This window comes from Anoplopoma fimbria, chromosome 19 (genome assembly GCF_027596085.1).
Source record: "Anoplopoma fimbria isolate UVic2021 breed Golden Eagle Sablefish chromosome 19, Afim_UVic_2022, whole genome shotgun sequence".
In the NCBI taxonomy this organism is placed as follows: domain Eukaryota; kingdom Metazoa; phylum Chordata; class Actinopteri; order Perciformes; family Anoplopomatidae; genus Anoplopoma; species Anoplopoma fimbria.
The window spans coordinates 19,822,850-19,841,370 of record NC_072467.1 but is presented as its reverse complement, the minus strand read 5'-3'; the positions used below and the strand labels follow the sequence as shown (position 1 = coordinate 19,841,370).

The 18,521-nt window shown below is 43.3% G+C and overlaps 2 protein-coding genes across 2 annotated transcripts; both read right to left on the bottom strand.

The window, feature by feature from the left end:
* Nucleotides 1–10,198: 10,198 nt before the first annotated feature.
* LOC129108351 (potassium voltage-gated channel subfamily A member 1-like) lies at nt 10,199–11,674 on the bottom strand. The gene has a single exon (XM_054620128.1). It carries the CDS (start codon nt 11,672–11,674, stop codon nt 10,199–10,201), a length of 1,476 nt encoding a protein of 491 aa, XP_054476103.1.
* A 4,352-nt stretch (nt 11,675–16,026) lies between these two features.
* Nucleotides 16,027–17,466, bottom strand: LOC129108354 (shaker-related potassium channel tsha2-like). The gene has a single exon (XM_054620134.1). The coding sequence runs from the start codon at nt 17,464–17,466 to the stop codon at nt 16,027–16,029; it is 1,440 nt and encodes a 479-aa protein (XP_054476109.1).
* Between the last annotated feature and the right edge of the window lie 1,055 nt (nt 17,467–18,521).

Below are 18,521 nucleotides of genomic sequence, written 5' to 3'. Positions count from 1 at the left end.
CCTCAGGTAACACTGCTGGCTCTGTTAGCACTTTCACCAAAGTTTAGCAACGTTATTTGTGGGACGCCTGCCATATTGAGAGCCGTTTAGAGGCAATGAAAATGATCCCAATCTTGGATTTTGCACCTTTAAATCTTAAATTAACTGAACAAATCTACCATCAGGTTACCATAAGAGATATTTTAGCTTTCTAGTTTTCTACTAGTTGCTCAGTTCCAAAGATATGCCTTGATCTATCCAGCACTTTGAGTCAGGCAACTATTAGATGTATTGCTGGGAAATTTTGTACACGTAAATATTCATGGTCCCCAGCATGAATGTGTAAAGAGACCTGGATACCGCTTTGAAAGTGGGCTCCAGTTGCCCAATGGTGCATGAACCCAAAATGGCTCGTCTGCAGAGCGATAAAATGTATCTGATCTTCCGGTGATTTTCCACATGTATGGACCCACAGAGCAAGCGCTCTAGATTTTCCCTTAACCCTGCCTACCAGCCGCTCAGTCTCGGGCTCAATCACATGAATGGCACCGAGAAAATAACCGTGGTTTCGGCTAATTGTGCATTTTTATATTCAACATTTTTCAAGAGAACTGAGCAAGGCTGACAAATACAAGAGGCAGGGAACTTCAAAATAAAACAGGAAACAAATTAAACCAAAGACTTTTGGGCCCAGGGGCAGCATTTGACAAACCTGGAAGTTGTAATTCTACACTTTGGCCACTATTAAAATGTACATTTCCTGTGAGTTTGGTCCCCAGAGGATCCTACTGACTTTGTTGATCCTCTGACTTTTCCTCCAGCGCTACCATGCGGTTGACATTTGTGTTTTTGAGTGTGTCTCCACAACTATTGGCTGGATTGCAATACAATTAGGTCAAGACATTCAAGTTCCCCTCAGGAGGAATTGTAATAACTTTGGGGATTACAAAACCTTTAATTTAGCGGCAAATCATAATTTGTCCAATAGTCAGTCTCAGCTGTACTTTTTTGATGCTTATTCACAAATGTTAGATTTCAAACAAACTACACTAAGATGGAGAACATGGGAGACATCATACCTGCTAAACATGTTGGCATTGTCATTATGAGCATGTTAGCATACTGATGTTAGCATTTAACATGAAGCGCCGCTATCCCAAAGTATGGCCTCACAAAGCTGCTAACACGCCTGTAGACTCTTGTCCCAGCGCTGCTTCTTTTCATAGATGAGAAGATGAATAGATGGACTCATCAGTTTATAGATTGACTGTTTTATGGGCACATGGAGGGTCGGTGGACAATCAGACATATCGATGCTTGTTTATACTTAATGTACTCCGTCGTGCATTACTCCTAGAACACGGTGTGACGGCAGACACTACACCACAGGATGTGTGAGCGTGTCTACGTCAATGCAAACTGGATAAACTGATAAAAAAGATGAGTGGGTAATTCAGGATGAACTCATTCTTTCTGATCCTTCCAGCAACACCTGCACTGGATTGTATCATCTCCTCCGGATCGCTACGGCGATGTAGGGCTGCCGGTGTCCCGAGCTAAAGAGGTTACATTTAACTGACCTGAGTTTCACAGAGACCATTTGTGGACTTCCACAAGGATGAGGAAATTATGACCGTGCCCCTTAATTATTAAACAAGTGTGTCAGCAGCCTAGCCTGATGGAGGTAATGCAAAGAGGAAGTGGGCCAGAGAGAGGGCCTCGGGGATCGGGGAGGGATAAGAGAGGCGGGTGGGTTTGGACCTGGGGGTGGGGGAGTGTTAGGCCCAAGGGCTTTGGCTCAAGCACGTGAGATCCAATAGTGCTGTCAAAGCTATTTTGCACATTGTTAACATTCAGAACCCACTCTATGTGAGGCTGTTAGAGGTGGACTACTGTGCATTTGGTTTTACACGACCATAAAGATGACACCAGAGGACACTTGTGATGTGATATAGGGTAATGAAATGCACAGCTGATCAGGCCGCAGTGAAAAAGGCCTTTGAGAAACGTTTTGGATGACTTCAACAGGAATCGCATGGCATTTTGTACAAAGGGATATAGAATGAGTTGTCTTGTCTTCAAATGAATCGATCGGGAAATATCAAGTGAGCCTGAGGCCTGACTCAGGCAAATCGGCAATCCTTTGTGTGTGTGTGTGTGTGTGTGTGTGTGTGTGTGTGTGTGTGTGTGTGTGTGTGTGTGTGTGTGTGTGTGTGTGTGTGTGTGTGTGTGTGTGTGTGTGTGTGTGTGTGTGTGTGTGTGTGTGAAACAGATTTAAAGACAGAGGCAATGAGGGAATGGGCACATGCAGCCACAGAACATTTGCATCTGTAAACACTCATTCCTTTATCACAACACACAGCTGACGGCCGTGTTGTTCAGGCAGTGGAAAGATAGAGCATGGAGGGTGGAGGGCATTAAGCTTGATGGAGGCCTACTGCACCACTGACCGACAGCACCTCAATTAGTCCAACACGCTGATCAGGGATTACCAAGACAGCGGCTTAAGCTACAGTTTCAATTACATGTTTTTCATTTGAGTGTGGAGGTTGACACCTGGGTGCACAGGTTGACCCGGAACGTCCAATGAACATCCACCAGGAAGTGTGCAAAGACAATAGTCACTGAAGTATCGTTTGCTAGACAGTGCTCAGCTGTTTAAGGAGATTATTCAGTGTTTTATAAAAATGCAACTATCTATATATATAGACGGGAAGGAGAAATCAAAAAGAATTGAGAGACGGAGTAACATTTATAATTTGTTGCCAATAACAAAACTATAGAATATTACCAACCTTATAATTTAAGCCTCCATGACAAACTTTGTGCTCTGCAGCCAAACATTGTTCGGACACAGATACCATATCAAATATCTCGGAAAATGAGACACAACACTCCAAATGACGGAGTGGTGTGTCTTAGGTTTTAATATTTCCCTAAATATCATAGAGGTCCATGGAGAGATTGGAACAAGCCAGTATATAATATACCGTGTGAGTGATAGAGAGAGTGGAACCAGATGATTTTCAATCACAGCTTTTCATATGTAATGGCAATATATAACCAAAGTTGATGTCAAAGCTACATAAATACATTTTTGGGGCTATTTGGAGGCAACACAAAAAGCTATAAACACAATATGATATAGTATGATGTTATGGCAAACAACTTAGCAAACAGTTACCTGTTTATTAATCCTGCAGTTTGTGTTCTGGTGTCTGGACATCCGACGAATAAAGGCCTACAATTTACTTTCATTTTATTTTTATTTTTGTTTTGATCTCCACTAACCCCATAAGGAAATATCTGGCTCTTTAGCTGATCCGTTTTGTTCTCCAGCTAGTTGCCAACCGTGTCTTTTGTTTGTTGCTGGGCAGGTTGACTGAAAACATCTGTCTGCTGCTGCTGGGGATTGTGTTGATGAGAGCAGGGAGACTGAACCAAAACAATGAGCTGAAAGACACTACAGTGCTTCTTAGAGTTGAGTCTGGTTGTAGTTTTCTTTGTGGGATTCATCTTTCACATCACACAGTCATGTATACCTTTGCTGATATGAAAATAGGGATTAGTGCAGCTTTTAAAAAAGAACTTCAAATGGTCATGGAGGACATGGAAAAAGTAAAAACATGAGCATTAAGACTGTTGTCTGACCGTCATGGCTGGATGTTTGAATCCCTGTGTTTGTGTTTGCATACAGGTAAATGAAAGATAACAGCACTGAGAGATAACTAATAAAAGCAGGTGTGATATCATCTACTATGACTGAGCTCCTCTTTAGTACGATGCTTTGAGCTATTACGGTCCAGTAAAGCTTCACAGCACTCAGGAGAGGGAGAGAGTGAGAGACAGAGACAGACAGACAGACAGACAGACAGACAGAGAGAGAGAGAGAGAGAGAGAGAGAGAGTATGTGTGTGCAAGAAGAGTGGGACCGGCGCCAGCTCACCCCACCCTTACTGCTGCTGCCTGCAGAGTGAGGAGTGCTGCATTTCCTGAGGGCAATGCAGAGGACAAGGAAAAAGAAGAGGCTCACTTCTGCTAAGGTCACCATACAGCAAACGTAGAGCCGGAGCTGCAGACAACAGAGAGCCTGCGGCGGTCAGAGAAACTGAGAGTGACGGAGACAGATGGACGGATAGAGAGAGACTGATGAGCTGTAGCATTCGGCGCGATGCCTCTGCTGTCCAATGTTCCCTGCAAATATTCAGCTTCACGCCATCACAGGACAGAAGTGGGAATGAATCATGTTCACAACCCCAAAATGTGCGCCCACGTCGTTCAGTTTCCTCACTTGACTGCTCTATGATTGGACGAGTTTGTTCGTTCGCTGTATTAGGGTTACAGAAAGCTGCATGTATGGAAAGCTGCATGTATTTAATATTAAATAGAGCCCTTCTTTATCTGACATGTAGTCAAAATCACACTCTTAGTGTACAATATGTTTTAGAGTATGTTTGAAACTATTGTATTTTAATTAAATGGATGGAAAAAACTTAACTCAGTATCTCAAAACTACAACTGTTTTCATACTCAATTTCAATTCTTTTTTAAAGCAGAAATCCAAAACTTTCCCCTGTACCAGCTTCTTAAATGTCTTCTTATGTGATATATCTTTAGATTTTGAACAAAATAAGCAGTTTAAAGACGTCCCCTTGGGCATTAGGGTTGTTGTGATGGGAGTATTTCACTATATTTTTATAGACCATTAATGGAGTCATTGTTAGTTGCAGCTCTAATTACTTCATAATCCCACACTTAGCAGATGCACAGCACCTCAGAGTCATGCTCTAATGTTTTTAAGCATGTGTCCGTGTGACTATAGGAGGAGGCAGAGAGTGGAGAGGAGCAACTCATGCCCCTGAGGGGAAACAACTTGAAGTGAACGACGGAGGTAAGCGGGCCTCCCCTGGGAAAGGAGGATTAGTGTGTAACCATTACCTTTACCCAGTGAATCACTGCTAATGGCTTCAGTGAGAGGGTACCGTAGCACAGAGGTAGGACACATTTAGATTGAGACCTCCGGTCCTGCAAGACTGCACACTGCAGCATATTTCTGCAGATGTTTTGATTTGTGTGGGTTTTTGTGCAGATATACAACCCCAGACCCCGAGCCAAAATGAGCATACACCAGCAGATCCTTAAAAATTTATTGAAGTTAATGTAAGATGAAATTATAAGTGATATAAGAAAACAAAAAAATAACCCTTGCATAGATCACAGACCATGCCTTTGTCATCATTTGACAAACTGAACACATTGTAGCATAATCCTTGGTAAACACAACATGACAATGACGGCTGGATTAGATAAAACAATCAGAGTTTGGTTTGCTTGAGGATGAAATAAAGAGCAGAAGAGTTCAACAGTCCTTTTTTTGCGCTTTGCTCCAAAACTTCCCCCTACAAGCGATTAAATGTGCATTCTTGACAGGAAAGACAAACTCATAGCCATCACACTTCTGACACAAACACAATCTTCTCATCAACAATCACCTTTGGTGAGTGAGGTACGCAACATCCCAACATTTTATCCTGTTCAGTGCCTCCTTGGCGGGCAGAAAGCAGTCCAACTTTAGCAAACGAGAATGCCTTGAAACCGATGTAGTACAGAGGAGGGTGTGTGGCACAGGCCCTGTTTAGACATGATGGGCATGTTTCCAACAACACAGTATCGCTACAGTCTAGACTGAGATAAGAACGGGCAAAATGTCACTTGAAAGAGCATTTCAGTCCAAAAATAGAGATAGAGTTTGAGAAACTAGCCCTTAATGTCCTCGCTCACATTCAGAGCCTAGCGAGCACAACCTCGAAAAATCACACACAGGCGCTGAGCACGGCTCGGATACCCAACGCCGTCTTTGTGATGAGGTCAGCGCTAAGGTGCTTTTAAGGAAATCCAGCAGAGGACACGTTTCACGACAACTTCTGAACAGGGCCTTACAGGAAGCCTTGGTGCAGATGAAAGCAAGGGTTTCTTTTTTTTTTTTAAATGAGGCAACTGTATTATAGTTGATCCACAGTTTGAAAGGCAAAACTCATGCAGTCTTCCATCGACCATGCAGTTTTTTGCGATTAGTAGGTTTTTGTAGAGATACATTATGCAGCAGGTTCAGCAGTGGAGATTGGAAAAAATGTGAACATGGTGTTTGAATGAATTCTGTTTTCTTTTTTTCTTAAAACCAAAAAGACAAACAATAAGGTTGTTTTCTATAATAGTACACTTCTTGTTCATATCATTTAGTGTATAGCAGTTGATCATAATACAGCAGATTCATTATCATGGCTTGCCAGAGGAACATATTGTCTTTGATATTCCAGTATATGGCATGTTCTTCCTAAATCAATCATGTAACAGTGCCACCCAAAAAAATGGAGAAAATAAAAACACACATTAAAATAGTTTTTCATACGTAATTGCAGTATATAGTGGTTACTTTTCTCTATCTTATTGTAGCTAAATTGCATTTTTGTTCTCATGACATTTCATGTTTTTTCTTATAGTTTGATTAGGTTAATGTCGTCATTTTTTAGATCTTCTCACTCGTGTTTGTTTGCAGAAGCATTAACATCTAACAGTAAACTAAATAAAATGAATATGTAAAACAATTTAGGCACCTTCTCTCACCTTCTCTCACACAGCTGATCAGTCCCATGAACCGACAATAGATCCTCTCTAAGTGCATTATGGGCTGTTTCCTTTGGGACCGTGTTATACGTTCGACTGAACCCCTTCAGCAGCCTTTGTTCCTGACTGCAAAAACAACTCCAGTCCGACCTGGGTGGTTAATGGGGACTGCCACTATTACAAAGCCTATATTTGGACTTTTCAGGGGTTTCTTTCGATAAAATGTCAGCCTCTACATTTGACCCCACTGACCTCACAAAATCACAGAACAGAGGGTTAGCGGTTGGTACATAAACAGCCCTGTTGTGAGTTATCTGTCAAGTGATCTGAGTTTCTCCAACGTTCAAAATAGATTTGTTTTCCTGTGTTTTTTTTTTTTACAAAAAGCATCTAAGAAACAGTATAGTTCAGTATCTGTTATTCTATTGCTGTTAAGAATGCATGTTTCTGTTGGGTAATTGAATGCATAGCACCTTTCACACATGCCCTCACAGCACTGCTAATGTGAGGAGCTTCATTTGTATTTCCTCTGCCTCACTTTCAGCTGTTCTCTGCAGGACATGTTACACACATCACTACTTTCAAGCATCAGTCGTACAAAACACTTGTTAACAAAGCGAGCAATTTCCTGATAGCTGCATTAATGAGACTACTATAATTTCCTTGTATCTATATATAGTAATATAATATATGGTATTGGGTATTATTGATGTCCTTCTGTACGAGCAACCCTATACAAATTGAAGATCCCTGACACAAATGTGTATCTTTTTTTGCTCTCATGATAAGTGGCTGACATCTAGCAAGGCTCGGGAATTTTTACCTCGCCTGAGGCAGACACTCTTCAGCGGTACAGTACAAAGATCAACCAAATAAAAATGACAGTTCCCTAAACTAACCAACCAGCCACCAGTAACAAAACAGGAACAAGGATTGGAGAATGGAAAACGGCCAAGATAACATGTGATGGTACCAAGACAACAATGGTAGTCCTGTACTAGCACCACAAAGTATAGCCATTGCACCAACAGAAACAACTATATGACATTCAAGAAGCACTGCAGTGGAGCTTCTTTTTTTTTTTACAGGACCTTATCAGGAGAGTGCTAAATAAAATAAAAAGATCATACAGTACATTATAAAAATCTTACTATCATTTGGGTGCATTCATCTCAATACTGAGTGTAGATTGATGTACAGTAGCTGGAGATTTTCAAGTAGTCATTACAATTTTTTACAAATCTATCTGCAGTTAGTCTGTTTGGAGAAATATGCTGAGGAACAATGCACTACGCATGATTAAGCACAGTGAAAAAGAAAAAAAACATATCTCACTAGCAAAAAAAAAAAAAAAAGAAATGGTTCGAGCATCAAAACAAAATGATTGTGCAAAAAGACGGGCTGCACTTTGTCGTGCATCATAATGCCCAAGGATTGCAGGATGACAGATTTAAAAACAACAAAACGTTTCCACTGTCTTATACACGATTCTGTTGGAACACATTCAGGTGACACAACAGTAACTTTAGATACCATTGTTTCAAAGAAAGCCAACATATAAAACAGTCAATCTTATCTCGATAGGAGAGTCAAGCAATCTCTACAAACCCTCTACATATGAATGTTCTGATTGTGCGTAGCTTTAAGTGAACTGAAGGAGTGGGATTGTGGTACACTACTTGCCCTAAGTGCTTGCGTAAAGGCTATGCTTTGGGACTCTCACATTCAATGTTGCATGACTGCAGTTTACACTTAAGGTTCCATTTTGCATTATGGTATAGGAAGCCCTGCATTGAAGCTTGCAGCTCTGCAGCAAGTTTGCAATGACCTCACTGAGGTAGAGACCCTGAAAGGATGCACGGTGCACGAAAAAAAAAAACAACAGACATAAATAAAATATGTTTGAAACATATGGATATTCCCTTTTGAATTGGATTGGTAAACATGCAGAGTACAATACATTGCTGCTTAAGGGCATAATTAAGTGCGTGACGGCATGAAAACTGGGTTGTGCATAACAGCCATGGATCATCTATTCTCTGTTTGTTTTTTTACCACAATCACCTGCCGTATCAACCTCGTTCATGTGGCATCATTAACAACATAACCAACCGTGTGTCAACACTAAAACAGAAGGTAAACCAGCTCTGCTCAACCTCACGAATCCCATTGTACACAGAGGCACTTTCACTGGTCCTGTTGGTGAAAGGGATAAAGGCACTAGCAACTAATGTCAGAATAATTCTCTGTAATATGAAGTGAAAATTGGTATTGATCCATTTTTAGTGGATTCCAAACCAATATGTACTCAAATTTGATGTGGAAATGGAAGCATGAGCAATGATATCTTAACTTTTCTTGTTCAAAGAAGGTCCATGCACTGCACTATTGACGTAATACTGTAATTGGTGCTTATTATAATTATATGCATTTTTGATAATATTTATTCAGTTTCTTCGACTACTTTTAAATTAGAAACTCTGCATCCTCAAGGTGGGTTTGGATATATTTGATCGCAATTCGGAAACATCCAGAATTTGATTTCCTTAGCTTCCCTGACAATAGGGCACTGCAGAGTGCCTGAATTGCAACAAGCTTAATACTCATGTCATGCATTAAATATACCAGGATACAAAAGTACCTTAGTCGATAGACCATAATGCAGGTTACTTTTTTCATGCTATGATCTCATTTATGTACTGTTCCCTTAAGATTTAACATTCAAATTCTATACTTCTAAATGATTAGCATTTCAAATTATAAACTCATCCAGTGCACTTGTATGAAAACAGATGAGAAACAGGGGGCGGGGGGGGGGGGGGGAGGGAGGGATGGAGGCAGGTATCCAAAAGAACAACCTTTCCATTATGTGAGATATGTCTCGTGCATGCCGATATCAAAATGGAAAGTCTCTAATCATGCTCGTGTGAAGTTCACTTTAACATTGTGCTGTGTTGCGTCTAAAGGGCATGGCATTGAATCACTTGGTGATATCACAATAACAGCATCTGCTGGGAAAACAGCAGCATTGCGGATATCCGTGAAGCGAGTAGATCACCATCTGTTTACGTCCAAACAAGAGAGATCAGTCTTCCTCCTATAAGGTGCTTTGCTGAATAGTAGATATCCTTAGTAGGGAGAGAGGAGGGAGGAGGAGGAGGGAGCAGGGAGGGGGTTATCACCTAACTTCTTAGCGCTTACCACTTGGCTGCAGGTGCTTGCATGTCTCTGCAGACTTTTCTGGTGCATTGTGCAACTTGCTGAAATGTTATCTGTACTCCATGCATAAGATTTAAATCATCACGCCATCGTCTGATGAGACGGAGTGTGCTCTGCGTCCTCCAGGGAGCCGTGTATATGCGTAATAGTTGATGTTATCTTTTTGATGTAACTATATATTTGTAGGATCAGAAGAATTAATTATTCTATCTACCTGTCATATACTCTAAGAGCTTTGATTTTTCTGTTTCCTTTCTATGTAGCTGAGCATAGTTGTAGGCCTAATGCCTTTTGGGAGGTAAATGAAGCATTCCTAACTGATGGTCTACTCCACATATGACAGTCCCATAGAGATCCCAAAGTTCATAACTAGTGTCTAAACATCCGTAAGCAGCTTGCTTTTATTTACACAGTTTTGGTTGGCTATAGTGCAATTGCCAGTTCTGAGGTTTGCCTCCCTAAAGTTGTCGATGCTATTGTTTATGTCTCCATCAATCTCCATGTACTCTGACTTGCTGACGGTGGATGAGCTACGGCGGCTGGAGTTGGTTTCAGAGGGGATGTTGGGATTGCTGACGTTGAGCAGCTGGGCCTGCTCTTCTCCCTCTGTCTCCCTGTGGTAGAAGTAGTTGAAGTTGGACACAATGACAGGCACTGGGAGAGCAATTGTCAACACTCCGGCGATGGCGCACAGAGATCCTACAATCTTGCCTCCTATAGTGACCGGGACCATGTCTCCATAGCCTACAGTTGTCATAGACACAACAGCCCACCAAAAGGCATCCGGGATGCTGGTAAAGAAGGATCCCTGCTCCTCTGCCTCTGCAAAGTAGACAGCGCTGGAGAACAAGATGACCCCAATGAACAGAAAGAAGATCAGCAATCCCAGCTCTCGCATGCTCGCCTTGAGGGTTTGCCCCAAAATCTGCAGTCCTTTGGAGTGTCGTGACAGCTTGAAGATCCTGAACACCCTGACCAGACGGATCACCCTGAGTATGGCCAGAGATGTTGCCTGCTCCCCCACTCCCTCTTTTTCTGGGTCTTCGGCCAGCTCAGTACCGAGCGTAATGAAGTAAGGGATGATAGCCACTATGTCGATCATGTTCATCATGTTCTTGAAGAAGGCCGGTTTGCTCGGGCACGCCAGAAAGCGTACAATCAGCTCAAAGGAGAACCAGATTATACAGAGAGTCTCAACGACAAAGAAGGGGTCAGTGAGGATATTTGGCTTATAATAAACAGTAGTGTTCCCAACTGTAATCATTCGACCCCTTGGGTCCTCTTTCAGCTGTGGTAAAGTCTCTAAACAAAATATGACTATTGAAATCAGGATTACCATCACAGACACTATGGCAATCCCTCTCGCTGGGCCTGAGCTCTCCGGGTGCTCAAAGAGGAGCCAAATCTGACGCTGGAACTCCTTCTCAGGTAAAGGACGCTCTTCCTCCCTGATGAAACCCTCGTCCTCACGAAACTTCTCCATGGCATCCACTCCCAGCTCATAAAATTTGATTTCTTCTGAGAACATATCCAAAGGGACATTCACCGGTCTTCTCAGCCGACCCCCAGACTGGTAGTAATAGAGGATGGCATCGAAGCTGGGGCGGTTTCTGTCGAAGAAGTACTCGTTTCTCAGAGGGTCAAAGTACCGCATCCGCTTCTTGGGGTTGCCGAGCAACGTCTCTGGAAACTGCGAGAGAGTTTTCAACTGTGTCTCAAACCGGAGGCCGGCTATGTTGATGACCACCCTCTCGCAGCATTCATGGTCATTGTGGTCTGGGGGGTAGGTGTCCTGAGGGTGGCCCGGGACAGCCGAGGTCTCGTCCATGTTATCTCCTGCTACCACGGTCATTTTGGGAGGAGGGAGAGGCGGAGGGAAAAGAGGAGGAGAAGGAGGAGGAGTTGTGTCGGGATCCCGGTTAGTCTGACTGAGCAGGCATTCAGGTTCGGGACAAATTTTCCACTCCTCTGCTTCCCACACCCCTTAAATTGTCGGAGACGTCCCCAGATGCGAGGGGGGCTGCTTGGCTGCTTTGCCTCAGTGCGGCTCCACTGCGGTTCTCGCTGACTTGACCATTGCTGCTCTCCGGTGCATCTGCTGCTGTTGTTACTGCTGCCTCTGTCACCCAGAGAGAGGGAGAGGGAGAGGGAGAGAGGGAGGGAGGGAGGGAGAGAGAGGAAATAATGGAATCAAACAGCAAAGATATTTGCTTGCTCAGCATTTTCTGCAGTTTATTTATTTATTTACTTCTCTCAACCTGCCATTAGCGCAGTTAGCCAGTAGTAAAGGTAAAAACACTTCCCCAAGGAGGAATTTCTATGACTTTTATATAATAAAGACATTTACAATATTTTTGTAGTACAAGTAGTCGTGACTACATGGTGATCTCCTTGCACCACATGATATTTTCTACATTCCTATCAGTTATTTGGGTGTATTCTATCCTGTTTCTCTGATACACTTAAATGATATTTCTGCACTTTAGCTTAAAGTATAAATATTTTGTTTCTATGTCTTAAAGGAACATGACAATGCTTTATCCTACGCCCTCGAAGCAGCCTGAACTATGATGTGACGCATAACATCTGCTACAACTGATGTTTTTAAATGCAAACAGCCTAAAGGCCTACTGCGGGGCAAAATATGCAACATTCATCTACGAGATATAAAAACAGTGCAGTGGCTGTTTGTTATCTTCCCGTCAACAGCAGCTGTCGATTAGGAAAATATTCTAGCCGATATCATTTTTGTATCAGTCAGCAGTTTCGAGGCTTACCGTGGGCTGATCTTGGAAGGTCTTGAATGCGTCTTATCCTCGAGTAAAATCATCCAACGGCAGGGCAGCAGTGGGTGTCATGTGGCAACTTTACATTGCACCTATACTAAAAAAAAAAAAAAAAAAAAAAAAAAAAAAAAAGGACCTTACTCAGCTCATCGCCAACCTAACTGCTCCCTCCACAAAGTGCCCTCAGATGCCTTCACACGGGGAAGCGAGATGAGATGAAACGAGATGAAAATCTAGTGATTCTAGTGAGGAAAGCCTGAGATCAACAAAAAAAAAAAAGAAGGAGTGAAAAGAAAGAAAGGCAAAGCTGCAGCGTCGGTAGTTGCTTGCGCGGCGGCACGGTGGTGTGAGCAGCCTACAGGGTACCGCAGGAGAACATCCTGCGCTGCAATTCAGGGGGGGAGAGATGCATTAAGGGGGCAATAAGCGAGCCCTTGACATTTGCCGACATCACTGCATCAGCAGAAAATCTGCTGCTTTTTTTTTTGCCAGTAGACAAGATGACAGGCAGGACGTTTTAGCGAGAGAAAAGAGAGAAATCAAAACGGATATAGTTGAGAGACAGTCAAGTGCAGCAGCGAGGTCCAAATGTGTTTTCCTCCACAATGTCAAGCAAGTTTTTGCTGGGCTATTTTACATGCAAGTCCAAGGGGAGGTGAGAGAAATGAGAGGAGAGGAGAGGAGAGGAGAGGAGAGGAGAGGAGAGGGAGGGAGGGCAGCAGGAGCAAGAAGAGGAGGAGGAGGAGGAGGAGGAGGGGGAGGGAGGGAGGAGGAGGAGGAGTTGGAGGGTTTCGACGCAATGCAGACCGGCTCCACTAAAGCACGCCGCCAGAAGTTCTCCACACACCACAAAAACAAGAGCGCTTGTGTGCCAGCACTGGCGCAATAAGACTGCAAAGAAGGACATGTTGGTAACAAAAGCCCCATCGGGTAACATTGGAGATGTTTAATACTTTATGAAAAACAGAGCTATCTTAAATTGATGAGAAATGAAGTCACCTTTCATTCCATCCCTCCAGGCTTCACACGGGCGTCAGTTGAATGTGTCAATATTTGAGTCTATTTAAAAATGTTCAGCGCTTCACTAGTGAGCAATGGGGAATATGATATCGCCCAGAATGTGTTCACCGCCCTCATAGCTATGAAACATAACATCAGGGGAGGTTTGCACACAATGTCTGATACTTTGTGATACTGACTAAGTTATTAGATCTCCTCAGCCTCCACTCATCGCTGTATGTGGCTCCAGAGGTCCAACAGATCTGAGACAAAACGCAGGAATTCTGTCATAACGCTCTGCAGAGGACGGAAGGTCAATTTCAGCACCACGGACAGCGCAGGATTGATTCACCTCACAAAGAACTATCCCAAAACAAACATGAGAAAATACTGGAGGCATGGCGTTAAATCATCATAACAAACAAGCACATATATATATATATATATATATATATATATATATATATATATATATATATATATATATATATATATATGTGTGTGTGTGTGTGTGTGTGTGTGTGTGTGTGTGTGTGTGTGTGTGTGTGCATGTCTGACTTCGAGGGGCCTGTATGAGGGGGGTAGTATTCCGGGGCCTAAAAACGTCTGACTCTCTAAAAACACACATTCAACACAAAATCAGGTCATCACAACCTGTCTGACTGTCTAATTTGTTAAAATGTTCCTCCAGCTAAAGAAATCCCCCTTTATTTATCACGATGACAGTTTGTTAAGTTGATTTTGTGGAAAGACGACACAACGTCTGGTTCTGCACCTTTTTCAACCATTCAGCACCAAAAGGGATCAAGTATGGGCCTTTTTCTAATTAATGGGAATAGATTTGTATTTCTTTTGTTTTTTTCTTACACAAATGACTTGCTGTTACCCTTCTGCCAGTCTGATCTTTGGAGTGAAAGAATAACGAGTGGTATATTTTCTTGTTCATAATTTATTTATAAAAAAGGATTAAGTTAAGTTCACATACATGTTTAAATTAGAAAAATAAATATTTTATTACATTTAAAATTCACAATCCATTCGTGTCATGCAGACGTTGCATTACAATGTCTTTGGCTATGTTGTTGTTGGTTACATCGAGCTGCAATGACTGTGACAGCACATAGGCAAGTTGCGATTCCAACTTTGCACTAAAAGCTTATTAAGAAAAGGGGAAATTCAGAAATACAAAATCGCAGTATACACAAGGCTTTTTATCCAAAGAAAGCGTGGTCATTAACAATGCCTGCACAAAAAGAATGTCGTTTTTTTTACTGATGATAAACACAGTGTCCAGACTGAACCTTTTCAACGCGTTTCCTCCATAAGGTCTCTGTCGGCTACAACACTGTCAATGCACACATAGCAGCGAGAAAATGATCCAACAGAGAAGAAGATAATCCCACGTTTGTATTTTGTTGCGACTCTGAGGGAGAAACTTCCCACAGTCGTCTGCCTCCTGCAAGTGAGCAGAAAAACAAAACCCACTATATTAATAGAGAGAGAGAAAGCAACCAGACTTATGCTGAGCTTAGTTAACCATCACAAGCATCCTGGTGCATACAGAGTCAAATAGCATGATCTCAGGGGCTTATGCCTAAATCAGTCAATGCCAGCTGCAACAAAGATAATCATGCTGAAGTATTCATTTTACACATCACTGGAGCCTGGACAGAAGTGCTGTCTGCAGAGATGTTTCTCCTCCACAGAGTGGCGCTCAGAGCCCACTTGTTTTTGATCGGATTCATATAGAAGCATTTTACAAGCTCCAAAGTAAAGTTAAAGCCGGATATGTTTTCTATCTCTCGTAGTGAGCTGTGTCCATTTTGGAAAAAATATTCTCATGATTGTGAAATCCTTCGCCGTGCTCTCCCTCGCGCAGAACTGGTAGTCTGGTGCGTCATGTGCCCTTTGACGCACAGCTGATCTGTCCTCAAAGCGTCGGTACTTTTTTTTTTTTTTTTTTTTTTTTTTTTTTTTTTTTTTTTTTTTTTTTTTTTTTTTAAATGCCTTATCTGAGAAAATTAAGATATAAGGAAAACATCTCCAACTGCATTTTTCGTTGGCTATTTCAATATCCCCTTAAGATTGAGATGTTTGTTATCGTATGGCTCAATTACTGCTGCTGGTATTTCAAATATTCCAGGCAGGGTTTTCAAATGTTTCCATGTGATGACTCACAAGTATTGACTCTTTGGTACACAGCTGTTTTACCCAATTGGTTTCCCCCTTGCCATCTAGTGAATTCAGTTTCAGTGAATTAAAGCCCCTGGTTTTGGAGGGGGTGTTTATACATGAATATCTGGAGCTTCACTATTGACAGCTTGGGTAAAATCAACTGCAGCATCCAACACGAAGGAGCCTACATTGTAGGCCATGTCCACCTGAAGACAACTCACCGGGTATAAGTTATCCAAGGTGCTTAAACATCTGTCAGTCTCCCTCCGTGTGTCTCCACCGACGTGACGTTTGGATGTGTCAAAATCTCCAAGTCGTCGCTTCCTAGAGAGGACTCGGTTTTGGACAGCGACTGGTTACTTTTGATTGAATCACATTCACTTAACGAGGACTGCTGCTGTCCGCATGCCACGTGCACGTACTGGACATTTTCCTCGTCCTCGTTCTCTCTGTGGTAGAAGTAATTGAAGTTTGACACTATGACAGGGACGGGTAGAGCAATGGTCAGCACTCCGGCGATGGCGCACAAAGATCCAACGAATTTCCCCCCGATGGTGGAGGGACACATGTCCCCGTATCCAACCGTGGTCATTGTCACCACGGCCCACCAGAACGCATCAGGGATGCTTATAAATACTGATTCAGGGTCTTCTGCTTCTGCGAAATAAACCGAGCTGGAGAATAAAACCACTCCGATGATCAGGAAGAATATGAGCAGTCCCAGCTCCCTGAGGCTGGCGTGAAGCGTTTGGCCGAGAATCTGGAGACCCTTTGAGTGTCTGGAAAGTTTAAAAATCCTGAAAACGCGGACCAGGCGGATGACCCTCAGTATGGCCAGAGAGGCAGCCTGCTGACTGCTGCCCTGGTGCTCTGCGAGGTCAAGGCCCAGGGTGATGAAATAGGGCGCTATGGCCACAACATCGATCAGGTTCATGATGTTTTTAAAGAAGGCTGCTTTACTGGGACACGAGAGGAACCTCATGGTGAATTCAAAAGAGAACCACACGATGCAAAGTGTCTCCACCATGAAGAACGGGTCTGTGAAGGGAGTGGGCTCTTTGCCGTGCGCACTCCCATTGGCGTTAGTCTCCTGCACTGGAGGGGGCACTTCTCTGAACTCGGGTAAAGTCTCCAAGCAGAATATGATTATGGATATTAAAATAATCATCACTGAGACAATGGCGTTTATCCGTGCGGGTCCTGAGCTCTCCGGATACTCGAACAGGAGCCACAGCTGGCGTTGGTACACGTTGTTGGGCAGAGGACGGTCCTCTTCCACAGATAAACCCTCATCCTCCCGGAAAAGTTCTATGACCTCCTCCTCCAGTTCATAAAACTTTATTTCTTCCAGGAAAATATCCACAGGGACGCTCATGGGCCTCCGGAGCCGCCCACCTGACTGGTAATAATAGAGGACGGCGTCAAAGCTCGGCCTGTTGCGGTCGAAGAAGTACTCGTTCCTCAGCGGGTCGAAGAAGCGCATCCTTTTGCGCGGATCTCCAAGGAGCGTGCTCGGGAAGCGGGAGAGGGTCTTCAGCTGCGTCTCAAAGCGCAGCCCGGAGATGTTGATGAACACCCTCTCACTGCACTCCTGCTCCGCTGTCTCCAAGTCAGCAGCAGCATCTTGCAACAAAGGTGTTACGACCACAGTGTCGTCGTGGTTCTCCTGGGACACCACGGTCATCTTTTTACCCCTTCCGAGGGTAAATCCGTCACTCACCTCCTCCGTGCGTCCCTCTTGCCCTGTCCCTGTGCGTCCTCCCGACTCTCTGTCTCATGCAGACTCCCCAAAGACTCAAAGTCCCCGTTGTTTTGTTTGTTTGGTATCCAAACCGTTGTGCTGTTGTTGATTTACACCGTCCTTTTGTCAGATTAGTCCCTCTGAACTGTCAACTTTCAATGGTGCAGACAGATCTCCACTTGCTTAAGCTATTCCGATAGCTATGGCTATCATATTCACACCATTTTAAACTCCAAAGCCCTCCCCAAGTTGGAAGACCAGATGACATTTGCTGCTGCTGCTGTCCCTCTCACACTCACTTGCTTCACTGTAGCAGCTCAGTGATTCACAAGTTAATGTTTAGCCGTACAAATTTGATCTTCTTCATTTTGTTTGCAAGTTAAAATCCCACATCAGAGTCTTCAGGCTTGTTTTGTCCAGAGCGAGGTCCAAATACACTTTCCAGATCCAGAGTCGACTCAGAAATGAGGTCTCTCACCCTGCAGGTCCCTCATTCATGAAATCATGGGGCTATTCTCGTCACAAGGGGAACCTCCAGGACCCGGCCTGTGTGGGTCACAGACCACAGTTTTAGAATCCAGGAGTGAGGTTGTTACGTGTAGCGGGTTGTTTACTTCCACAGCTACACATTAAATGTGTTTTCTAAATGAATAAGATGAAATAGCCTGAATGATTTCAAGTACGGGTCCTTGTTTAACCAGGAGCCCTTCTGGACCCAGCCAGTGGAAACTGCTGGCTTGACTGACACCTGAGTAGACCAGAGAGGATGGCATCTTCAGGAAGCCAAAATAACATTCACCGTTCATAGCACTTAAAGGGCTCAATTGTACAACTTGGAACACGGGGACGCCCAGAAGACAAGTGACCTGGCCCCCGGGGTCACTGAGACACTGAAGTGTTAGAAAAAACAGCTGCAAGTACTTCCAATCTTATTAGTTCCTTATCAGTCCCCGCAAATCCTCTGCAGTCAAGATATCCAACACAAGTTCAGGGTCTAC